The sequence below is a fragment of the Oncorhynchus mykiss genome, chromosome 5 (genome assembly GCF_013265735.2).
Source record: "Oncorhynchus mykiss isolate Arlee chromosome 5, USDA_OmykA_1.1, whole genome shotgun sequence".
NCBI lineage: Eukaryota > Metazoa > Chordata > Actinopteri > Salmoniformes > Salmonidae > Oncorhynchus > Oncorhynchus mykiss.
Genome location: NC_048569.1, coordinates 58,723,866 through 58,736,597, shown reverse-complemented (window position 1 = coordinate 58,736,597; position 12,732 = coordinate 58,723,866). Strand labels below are relative to the sequence as shown.

Sequence of the window (12,732 nt, the reverse complement as noted above, 5' to 3'; positions counted from 1 at the left end):
TGACGGGACTGCCCCGAGAGAGCTCCTGACAGATGTGTACTATGGTGCATCCAGTTTGATGGAACCTCTCCAGTTAACTGTTAATAAACAATTATTAATTTAAGATCGACTTCTAGTGACCCTGTGTAGAATTTCCACGACACACCTTTGTACATTACAGATGGGTTTAGTGTAGCTACAGTTGGAAAACTTTGAGAGTAAGGTTATCTAATATGGGAGAGGAGAAATATGAACAAAAACACACAATCGCACGAATGACAAAGCACGAAGGCGACAGTCCTAAGCCATCCTGTCACAAGGAGTCCTCTCAGGACTGCTCATGTTGATACTGCAATCCTCATTATCCCAATTGGCTTATGTGATTATGAGATTTCTATATTAACTTTTGCTCAACAAATCCTTCCGCAACCTATCATTTGTTCATAAACAGCATTGTTTCACCTAAATTAATTAATTGGTGAACACACAACTGATTTCACTTGCAAATTCAATTTAGGAAATTTCATAGGCCATCCCTAGTGCCAAGCCATTGTTTGTGTATTCATCTTTGTTCAACTAGCTATACACTTTATCCCCAGTAAGTCTTTATAACATGCTCATTACCATAATGTGCAAATTATTTAATACTACATCACAATATTCAATTCTCTAAATCTCTCTTCACAACAATCAGATCAAACGGGTGAGGCTAAATGTCAGCCACTGAAATGGCTATTGAACACAATTCAGTTGAGAACCCAGATGGGACATTGAATGTCGTGGGAGGATTACAAATAGGCCTACTCAAGCCCTAACTGGTCTCCCCCCATTGAGCATATCAACTGACCTGGGCTCAAATAAAACATTAATAGTGCACCATAAAATAAATTAAAGGGACATTACTATGTTTCATGACAATAAGTATGACCACATATTTTGAGAGTAGTGGCAACATTTCACACAATTTGGGGGTAAAACCCTGAGAAGGATGGTCCAGTGTGGCTCAATTGGTAGAACATGGTGGTTGCAGGGTTGTGGGTTCAATTCCCATGGGGAACCAGTATGAAAAAAGTACCAAAATGTATGCATTCACTACTGTAAGTCACTCTGGAGGGTCTGTTAAATTGACTAAAATGTAAAAATCTAAGAGAAAGTAAGAAAATGCCATACCAGGAAACGCTATACAACTATCACTCAAGAAACGCAAACCTAACATTTTCATTAATTATCAATAAAATTAAGGTATTCATGAATCAAACTGGAACTAGATTACATTTAAAAAATCATAATACCAGTGTTCAAACAAGTCAGCAAAATTGTTACACAAGCCATACAACTATGGAGCTCAATTTAAAATGGTTATACAATAAAACTATGAAAACAAATACTTAATATGATACATTAGAATACATGACATGTTATCATAGCGATACAATTAAACATTTTAACATGCACCTACAGTCCTCTCGTCCCAGTGATGCTAACGTGTGTGAGGAAAAAAAAAAACAGCCTACGCAGTATTACTGATTAAATTAGCTAATGTAGCCGAGAGGCATGCTGGACTAAAAAGTAATATTCTCACCTTTTTGAATCAATGACAATATTCCTATTTATCAGTGAAGCTGTCCCAAATAAGTAATTTAAGTAACTCGTTAATTCAAACTCTCCATTTCAGGTGTTGTAATTGGAGATTAAAACATCTGCCCACTGGACGATGTTGATTGGCTAAAATATGTAACATATAACAAGTACCTACACATTTCTTAGTTTTTTTTGAAGATGCCTTCCTTTAAAAAATAGAAAACATTCTGCATGATATATTGCATGCACACAACATTCAACAGGATTTGTGTTCGCAAAATAATTAGTGGCACTGCAGTATACAACTAATTTCAATATTGGAGTGATTAAATAATTATCAAGACAATTTTATTCCATTGCACAACGTTTTGAAACATTCGCTATTGTGTGCCCTTAATACATGACCCTGGTACTCACCTGTGGTGGCTAATGTGTCCGGGCCATATCCCCATCACAGAAATGATGTACACAACTGCAGTCATTAAAAATATACACTAAGTGTAAAAAACATTAAGAGCACCTTCCTAATATTGAGTTGCAGCACCGTTTGCCCTCAGAACAGCCGCAATTTGTCAGGCATGGACTACAAGGTGTCAAATTGGCTGGGCGTCCTTTCGTGGTGGACCATTCTTGATACGCATGGAAAAGCTGTTGAGCGTTTCCCTGTTCAAAAGCCCCTTAACTCTTTTTTCTTGCCCATTCACCCTCTGAATGGCACACATATGCAATCCATGTCTCAATAGTCTCGAGGCTTAAAAATCCTTATTTAACCTGTTTCCTCCCCTTCATCTTTCTACACTGATTTGAAATGGATTTAACAAGTGACATCAATAAGGGATCATAGCTTTCACCTGGACTCATCTATGTCATGGAAAGAGCAGGTGTCCTTAAGGTTTTGTACACTCAGTGTATATCTCTAACACTAAAGGCAGTTACCTTCATTTCTGAAAATACAGAACTAACTTCTGAATTCTTCCAGGCACTGAAATGGGAACAATAGGGAATGGCATGCACAACGTAAAATCTTTCAGCATATTAATAGTACACTGTTCGGAGATACATAATAACAATGTAATACTGATGTAGTAGTCGCTTGTTGATGTGCATGTTACTCAATTACATTGTCTAGAGGTGGGAAGCACGTAATGACGAGACATACGGACCAGCTTTCTTAAATTAGGCTCCTCTCCATGAATTCAAGTTCCACTGAGCTGAGGCACATCGGCAACTAAAGAATGGCGGTGGAAGTAATTAATTGCAGGTACTCATGCTTTTCCTGTTCAGAAAGATAATTAGTATGTTAGTAAGATAACTGAGATCGTCAGTAGGAAAAGTGAGGTTATCTGCTTTAACATTTCATAAATATAAACAAGAGATGTATTAACAATTCTATCTTTGAAAACATTTGCTGTATCATCCTGATATTCTAACATACATCATAAAATATTCTGTTGGTGGATAACCCCATTATGTAGGGGTAGCCTAGTGGTTAGAGCGTTGGACTAGTAACCGAAAGGTTGCAAGTTCATATCCCCGAGCTGACAAAGTACAAATCTGTCGTTCTGCCCCTGAACAGGCAGTTCCTAGGCCAATATTGAAAATAAGAATTTGTTCTTAACTGACATGCCTAGTTAAATAAAGGTAAAAAAACAAAAAAAAAATATGTTCAGTGGTGTATCAATAGCCAGGTGATACAGTCCAATTGCATAGTCCAATTTGAGGCTGCGTGTGTGCATGTGTATAGCTTCCAAATGGTATTCTTCCTTGTTTGCTTCTGAGAGCACAGGCAGCATTCTCTCCTACGTTCTCTCAGAGAAATACTGGAGTTTCTTGTCCCGTTAGAAGGCGATATGTAGAGGCTGGCATGGTCTTCAAGTGAATCTGTTCAGAAAGACGAACACAGCCATGAATGACAATGCTAATATTTCTTTGACCAATTCATTTACTTATTGAGTCATGTTCTGTCAATACAGAGAAAGTTAGATTTATGAAATGAAAGTCAGTGTGAAATCTAGTGCTTCTGATCGGAGTTGGTGTTGAATTCCTCTCTCACCTCCCCGACTGCGTCAGTCAAAATGTGGATGATCTTCTCGTGAGGAGTGGCTACCACACTCTGCCCATTGATTTCAATGATGCGGTGTCCGACCCGGATGCCCCCTTTCTCTGCGATCCCACCACGCATCAAACTGCAGATCTGCTCAAGGCAACAGTAGGATGAGAAAGATAGAAAATACAGATTAAAAGATAAGTGAGAGAGTGAAAGTGGACAATTGACAATTTTAGCTTGACTACTATAGAGTTCCTAAAGTGGATGCCGCACATCTACTATTCAGTCTAAAATGCTGTTACAGACCACATTAATTGAAGATTCACTTTTATCTTTATTCCAGACCATGTTCACTGTGATAAATGAAAAGAACCTCAAATTAATACTACTCACTATTGATTGGACTGGGCCTTAGCAAAATAATAATAATAATAATAATAATAATAATAAAAACATAAATAAAACATGAATGTTGGATCCTGTTGGGGGATTCTGTCTGGCAGTTGTATTCATACAAGTTCGTAGAGTAAAATAATAAAGCAACTGTCACTTACAATCCCGTCCTCTACACTGAAGCCCAACTGAAATTTTGGGTCCGGTCGCTTGATAATTGCCATGGTGACGGGAGGGCAGTGAACGATACTGAGCTTCACCTCTGCTTGGTTTTTTAAATCCTTTCACAAAAACAAAAGTGGAAAATACATAATACAAATACTAGAAAGATGTCTGCCAACGTATAGTAAATGTCTGCAAAGATAAATGTCTCTGTCACCTTAAAGTACCTGTTCACTAACTGTTCACTATCCCTATGCATTCTGTGCTTCTTAGATAATGAATGACATTCACAGAATGAGAGGAGTATTGTGTGTGCATGGAATACATTTAACATAACAACATTAGGTGACAAAATGCAACAACCTGCCATCAGGTCCAAACTCATGCCGAAATAATAGCTGGAAAGCAAACAAACCACCAATTCTTCTTCCTCTCCACATATCACACGCATCCGTCTCTATGACTTCAGCAATACAGCACCATCTAGTGTACATTCTAGGAACTATACAATAGACACAGCCAAGACAGCTCACAGGAAAGAATGAAACAGGCACAGACACAGTCCCCCTCTTACCCGTATTATACTCTGGCAGGTGGCTATGGGGAGGCCCACCAGGCTAGTGCCATTGACTGACATGATGCGGTCTCCTATGCTGAGGGCCCCGCAGCGTTCTGCAGGACCACCGTGGAGCAGGTTGGCCACCATCACCGTGGGCAGGATGGAGCCCCAGCCCGACTCCACCACAGCCACCCCCACTATCTCCCTGGGAGCCTTGGAGATGGACACCTGGACACAGACAGTATGGAGATGGTTTAAGAGAAAGGGGGGATTTCATGGCTGGTGTTCAGTAGGGAAACGCTGTAGCAAAACGTTTTGCAATTGCAAACAAAAAAAACAATGTTCTTATTGGAAAAGTTCAGGTATTAACTCACTCCATTTCAAAATGTTTTTTCCCCAACTGAACACAACGTTGATGTACATTCCACTTAAGACACATCATGAAATGTATGGATCTGTTTCAATACTGTCTTGAGTGAGATAGGAAGTGTTTGTTGCATAGTGTACAACCAGCAAATATCTATTTAGTTTATGAAGGCCAACATTTAACTCCATGCACAACCAAATGTTAACATAAAACAGATTTCATAGGCTCCTGGTTGATGGTTAAATCGCCACTGACTGCGTTCGATACGCGAACATGAGTCAATTAGATCAAGAGTAAAAACAAATGCTTATCTAGGCTAAAGGTAGGAGGAATACTGCGTTTATAGGCCGACACTCAAATGGAAACGCTGTCTGGTAATAACAACATGGTGCTGAAATACTGACGGGTTTCTGTACCTCTCTGATGTTATCTGAATCCGAGAAGTGTACCAGGTCTCCGTTATAGTGCTCCTGTGTCCCCAGGTAGTCACTGTACTCGCTGGGCCTCAGCTCACTGGCCTTGATGTCGTTGGCATGGAGGAACTGCTGGTAGGCCACACCGAAGGCCTGGCCAATCGCCTGAGCGATCACCTGGGCCTGCATGCAGGAGAGACACAGTGAGTCAGTGGGCATGTTCAAACGTGTCCCAGCCTGGCAGGTAAGAGTACGATAATCCTTGTCATATAACAATATGGCAATCCTGTTCCTCCTCACAATCTTACAGAGCGTTTCAAGTTGTCAAAATAGGCTGTGGCTAACCATCAAGATATGACCCATTGGTTTACCTCAATCCTAATATTAAACCTAACCATAATCTATCCCAAACTCTAACCTAACCATAACACTAAGGAACTGCTAATTTCCTCTTGTTTAACAACTCCTGGCATGGAAAAGTAACCTGGGTGCCAGCCTGTTTGTTTTTGTGTTCAACAAAGCTCCGTTACCTAGTTGCATGGCAAGTACTGATGGCTCAAGTACTGTAGAAAAAGACTGGCACTGGGAATAAAACATATATATAAATATTAGTTTTTCTTCTTCTAACCAGTGCAACCTAATCTGATTATTTTTAAACAAAAAAATCCCCACAGAAAACCAATTGGACATACAAATGCTGTATGGTTTCTGATTGAATGACTCACCTCGTCAGAGTTGAACACATGGCAGAGCATGCAGCACTTTTTCTGTGGCCCGGGGGAGTTGACCCCAGCAGGGTTCCCCTCCTGGCCCTTACGCCCCCCGGCCGGCTTCTTGCGGGCCATCAGAACCACGATGCTGCCGATGTCTGCGATGTAGGAGATCATCTGGAGAGGATGGTCCATCATGGCCTCCTGTAGGTGGAACAGAAGGGATGAATGTGTGGAGGAAACATGTACTAACTGTTCACTAACACCTTCATGTAAGTTAACTAACACGTTAATGTTACCGAGGCAATGATTTTTGGTAAAAGAATGTGAAAAAATCCATGATGTACCCATTCTCACTAGGTCTAACAACGAAGAGGGCTAGGTTAGTCTAAGGCTGCATTTACACAGGCAGCCCAATTCTGATATTTCTTTCACTAATTGGTATTTTGTCCAATTAGATCAGCTCTGAAAAAGATCTGATATGAAAATATCTGATGTAATTGGTCAAAATACCAATTAGTAGAAAAAAAATACTAGAATTGGGCTGCCTCTGAACACAGCCTAACAGCACCCACTATATATCTAGACGCAGTCAGCCATGCAGAAGGGAGCAAGCTGACAAACTGACCCACTTTGATTCTCTTTACTATTCAACTGTAACAGGACGAGTTTGACTCAAATTAGAGACACTGCTATTCAAGGAATGACCTTCAACTACTTTGTCATCCATCCAAACCACGTCATGCTCGGCTGATTGTGTCAGTGGCAGCAGTTGCCTACCTGTGTGTCTGCGCTGAGGATTTTGATGCGCTGAGTGGAGATGAAGAGATCCACCTCGGTCATAGGCTGAGACTCCCCCTCTGGGGCCTGGAGGAAGACAAGAGCAAACCTTTTGATGATACTTTTTAAAACAGATCACCCATTCTTAGCAGAATGGTCTGAGCCATTCTGCCACCTCTGGTCTATTGGCCCTCCCATCCTTATGAGGCCAGTTTCACACTCATCCCAGTCGAAGCTCTTCTCTGTCCTGGCATCCTAAGGAAGGAACCAGCTTCCCTCTAATGTCAGTACACTCCCAGTAACGTGTGAAAACCTACCTCTTCAAACAGAATCTTAAATAATCTCACAGTCCCCCCCAAAGAAGAACAAACACCTTACCATTGCACTTGCCTTTCCTGCACTAACACTTGCATTTATCTTTTCATACTATCATTGACTTTGCTTTATTGAGGAAAATGTTTACTTACTATGATCATAGCAACACCCCATAGCAAGAAATATAACCCGCAAATGGTTCTGTCACAGCGTACTCTTACCCCAGCGGTCCGCAAACCACTGTGATATGTGATTTTTCTTACCTAGCTACCTTAAGATTAATGCACTTACTGTACGTCGCTCTGGATAACAGCGTCTGCTAAATGACTACAATGTAAAATGAAAACTCACTTTGATCCTGTCCACAGCCTCCTGGGCCTGTTTCATTTGAGCGTTGGTGGAGGGGTTCTTGTCAGACTTGAGCTGGGTGGAGCCCAGGTACTTGGCCCCAAATATGACCCCATCCAGGAGGTCATTTGGATCACAGGGGCCAGGCACTGACAGAAATGCATTACTATTATTATTTAAGAGAGTCTAATGAGAGAAGCATAGAAGTTTTACATACAGCCTAAATTAAGATTACCGTCTTTATAGGCTGGGCGGTCCTCTGCGCCCTGTAAATTAAGAGGTTAGTGATTACTGAACAAAGTGAAAGACACAGCTCATTTGAACCAATCATCAGCAAAGTAATATACACTAATAACACCACCATTCATCATTGATAACCATATTTTAGCATGTCAAACTTACCCGCTGACTGTTCTCTGCAGAGTCTACCTCCGGAGCCTCCTCCCCTAACTTCATCCATACGGGCTCTGGGACCTCGTCTTCCGGGAAAGACTCCACGGAGTCATCCCTGTGGCGCAGCCGCCAGCCGTTCCCAAAGTGTTCCCAGAACCTTTCGCCATCCTCCTGGTTGTAGGAGACCGACACCACCGCGTCCATCTCCCCTCTCCGGGCCATGTAAGGAGGAACCTTGATGTCAGAGGAACTGGGCTGGGCAGCCCCTATCTCTGTACACTCCAACAGCCCTAATAGGTCTCTCTGGTTACTCTCTGAGAAAAGCATCTCCGAGGCCTGTTTCGGGTTATGCTCTGGGTCTGGTAGCAATGGGCTGATGTCCATCAACAGAGATTGGCATGGAGGCTCAAATTCAGAGGGCTCAGAGAATTCTGATGGTGGTGGTGTAGGGTCAGAGGTTGAGTCCCTGGGGAGAGGGCTTTCTCCAATGACCTGGAGTCGGTTTAGCAGGTGGTGGATCCGCGTGTGGTCTTTGTCACCTGTTCTCCTGATCTCAACCTTCTCCTCCATCGCATCCCCCACCTCTCCTCCCTCTTTGCTAGGATCCAGAACCTGTTTGGTTGGGGTGTTATCCTCAGGAGCATAGTCGATTAGCTCCTCCTGGCTAACTACCAGAGAAGAAGCTGCAGTGTCACTGGTGTACAAGGGAGGTAGGGACTCACTTAATCCGTCCTCTAAACTGTCCACAGGGACCAAGGAGGGAGGGAAGCTAGGGTCGTCCATCTCTTCCACTGAACCTGCTTCACTAGAGTCATCTGACCTCCAGTCCAGAGGAGGGGGCTCTATTAGGTTAAAGGAGTCCAGGTCTTCTGATTCAGGGTAAGAAGCAGCTCTAGAGAACTGGCTTTGGCTGTCTGGCTCATCTACAGCAGGTCCACCACAAGCAGTGTTCTCCTGTTGAGCTGAAGGTGAGGAAACGGTTTGTTTCTCCTCGTTTCCAGCAGAGCAATTACCTGCCTCCATTTTGTGGATAAGAGCACGGATCATAGGCAGCACATACAAGCCCCTTTCAATGCCTAGTAGGGTGTTTATGCAATTTATAGGGGTATCTGTCGGAAGTTGGTATTTTGTATTTTTTCACTGTGAAAGTAGACCGTTTTTGCATTCACCACTTCTTGTGCAGGGGAATAATGAGAGCAACCACTCTTTTTTTAGTCTCTTCATTGACCTATGTCCATCAAGATAGCAGTGCTATTGCCTCAGGCTCAAAGTACATGTCATTGTCATGCGTGTCACCAATATAGAAAGTACCCTTTGTGCATTCAGCCTATGACAATATGGTATGGTTTATTTGTATTAGGCTATTAATAACGTTTGATCCATCTGTAACAAAATGACCAGTAAAAGAGCTATTACCAATATAAAAATTGCATAAGTGATTATGATCATGGTGAGCTACTCACTTACAAAAAAATACAAGACTCCAATCTTCTGAAAATAATTACAGAGAAAATACATTATATGCTGGCAGTGCTGCTAGAGAAATTACAGTAGCTGGATTGTCATTGCAGTTTGGATCACCCGAGCTAATTTGTTAGCTATCTAATTTAGCTACCTTCGGCTACTCGGCTAATTTACAGTCAAGAAGCGTCACTAAATAAGCTATCTCCCTGCTGGTTTGCCAATTACGAGACATTGAGGACAATATTGGCATTACCAACATAAATCTGACATGATCCAGATGCTCACCCGGTTAAATTCTGGATCCGAGGACTGACAACTGCTTGAATTTAACTGTCACGGATGAAGTTTACTTGTTTGGGAACTCAGCACCAAAACAGAGAAGTCAGCAATGCAAGTCAGCTATTAGTAATAGCTACAAATGTAACAGAATTTTGATAAGTATATTTGCTGGACGCTCATATCGTGTTTATGATACATAAAACGATGTCGTTGTTTCACTGCTGTCAAGCCGACACTCGCAAAACGCGGTCTACACAACTCATCCGCTCTTCAGTTTCCGCCTGAATTTATTGCGCGAATACACACCACTTTACGGTACCGCGTGTTTTCTGGTAGGGGGAACAATGTAGGATGCACTGTCATGCAGAGACAGAGACGATAGCTACAAATCATTCAAAGAAAACAGTTTGAAGCGCACCTATCTTCCATATTCCAAATTCTACCAAACATTTTATTTCCTTTTCGTGACTAAAAATAACTTTGATATCGCGGGTAAAATTAGGCTGCAGAGGCTGCAGTAGCCTAAGGGTGGTGCTGTTTATGAAATGTTAAATTGTCAAAGCACACACACACACACACACACACACACACACACACCTTCACAGCAAGATCGAAGTAAGGTTGATGTTTTTTTAGTAGAAAATTCATCCATGTAATGACCATTTCAAACCATACGATGCCAACTTAAAATATTGGTTAATATAATTGGTTATTCTATATTACAGTGAACTTTTAAGTAAGATAATAAAACATTTTGTTGGCGCTGTTTCTATTTCTCCAATTGCACCCTGTGTGGCTGGAGTAAAAAAAAAGGAATAAATGAGTGGCACCTTTATCTGGTAGACCTCCAATTCCATGAAATAGACTGACCTGGTGAAAGCTGGGATACTTATTGCGTGGCAGTTTGATGTTGTAGGGTGTTTTAGTTTCAGACATGATGCCCATTGATACTGGTAGATAAACGTTTGAATGCCACATAATATCTGAACGTCATTGCCAATCAGGTGCGTCCCTTTATTGCAGCAATGTATCTATATGCCGATGGGTTTGTTCCGCTGGATATTACTTTATACCACAAGGCTAGGGTAGGATTCATAATTAATGGTTCCAGCAAGAATATACCATGAAGGGATGCATTTGATCGACAACGAAGTTCCGATACCCTGTTGCCTTTGCATGTTGTTTTACTGGTATCTTTGGTCCCTATGTGTGCCATAAAAACACATTTCAAAAACGTATTTTTTCTTACTTAATATGACTGCATGGGGCAGTATTGAATAGCTTGGATGAAAAGGTGCTAGAGGTGCCCAGAGTAAACTGCCTGCTCCTCAGTCCCAGTTGCTAATATATGCATATTATTATTAGTATTGTATAGAAAACACTCTGACGTTTCTAAAACTGTTTGAATGATGTCTGTGAGTATAACAGGACTCATATGGCAGGCAAAAACCTGAGAAAAAAATACAACTCCTGGTGGGAAATCTGAGGTTGGTCGATTTTCAACTCAGTCCCTATTGAAGTTACAGTGGGATATTGGTCATCTTGCACTTCCTAAGGCTTCCACTAGACTGTCTTTAGAAACTTGTTTGAGGCTTCTACCGTGAAGTGGGGCTGAATGAGAATGGATTGAGTCAGAGGTCTGGCAGCAGTCACGCACTGGTCACGCGCATTTCACAAGAGGGGTATCTCCCTATTCCAACCGGAATTCTCCGGTTGGAATATTTATTGAAGCTTTATGTTAAAAACATCCTAAAGATTGATTCCATACATCGTTTGACAGGTTTCTACGGTCTGTAACGGAACATTTTGACATTTCGTCTGCAACTAGTGAACGCGCTTCGTGAGTTTTGATTTGTTTACCAAACGCACTAACAAAAGTAGCTATTACCGAACAAATGAAACATATATTGTGGACCTGGGATTCCTGGGAGTGCATTCTGATGAAGATCATCAAAGATAAGTGAATATTTATAATGTTACAGTATTTCTGACTTCTGTTGACTCTAACATGGCGGATATATGTATTTGTTCTCTGAGCGCTGTTCTCAGATTATAGCATGGTTTGCTTTTTCCATAATGCTTTTTTGAAATCTGACACAGGGGTTGCATTAAGGAGAAGTATATCTTTAATTCCATGTATAACACTTGTATTTTCATCAACATTTATGATGAGTATTTCTGTAAATTGATGTGGCTCTCTGCAAATTCACCGGATGTTTTTGGAACTACTGAACATAACGCACTCAATGTATACTGAAATGTTTACCGAACAAAACATACATGTATTGTGTAACATGAAGTCCTATGAGTGTCATCTGATGAAGATCATCAAAGGTTAGTGATTCATTTTATCTCTATTTGTGCTTTTTGTGACTCCTCTCTTTGGCTGGAAAAATGGCTGTGTTTTCTGTGGCTTGGATCTGACCTAACATAATCATTTGTGGTGCTTTCGCTGTAAAGCCTATTTGAAATCGGACACTTTGGTGGGATTAAAAACAAGATTACCTATAAAATGGTATAAGATACTTGTATGCTTGAGGAATTTTAATTATGAGATTTCTGTTGTTTTGAATTTGGCACCCTGCACTTTCACTGGCTGTTGTCATATAGATCCCATTAACGGCAGCCCTAAAGGTAACACAAATCAGCATACGCTATCAACCAAAATAGCCTGGCATGGTAATTACAATATAAAAACTTGAAACACAGTTAAGTCAACTAAAAGTAGGTTTGTTATTGTTTTGAAAGAACAAAAAACGAATAAATCTTAAAATTAACCAAATAAATTGCTTAATTTAGAAATACATCATCTACGTACCTTATATGCAAAATACAATACATACTCTACGTGTCTTGTTGAGTCCTTGTGTTCTCTCAGAAGAGCAGTGTGTGTTTCCTGGTACACTACATGACCAAAAGTATGTGGACACCTGCTCCTCGAA

At 41.1% G+C, this 12,732-nt stretch overlaps 1 protein-coding gene across 3 annotated transcripts; it reads right to left on the bottom strand.

Moving 5' to 3' along the window:
* Positions 1 to 605: 605 nt before the first annotated feature.
* Positions 606 to 10,067, bottom strand: LOC110524162 (amyloid-beta A4 precursor protein-binding family A member 3-like). 3 transcript variants are annotated; one of them, XM_036977966.1, is made up of 11 exons: positions 9,797 to 10,067; positions 8,057 to 9,430; positions 7,890 to 7,920; positions 7,658 to 7,803; positions 6,992 to 7,078; positions 6,227 to 6,415; positions 5,505 to 5,684; positions 4,737 to 4,949; positions 4,162 to 4,281; positions 3,614 to 3,754; positions 606 to 3,441 (listed from the first exon to the last, which is right to left on the bottom strand). In XM_036977966.1, the coding sequence occupies exons 2-11, from the start codon at positions 9,092 to 9,094 to the stop codon at positions 3,370 to 3,372; spliced, it is 2,217 nt and encodes a 738-aa protein (XP_036833861.1). In that variant the 5' UTR covers positions 9,095 to 9,430; positions 9,797 to 10,067; the 3' UTR covers positions 606 to 3,369. The 3 variants fall into 3 exon arrangements, with proteins under 3 accessions (XP_036833861.1, XP_036833862.1, XP_021459223.2); XM_036977967.1 differs by having other exon boundaries at positions 8,057 to 9,009; XM_021603548.2 differs by having other exon boundaries at positions 8,057 to 10,067.
* Positions 10,068 to 12,732: the final 2,665 nt, after the last annotated feature.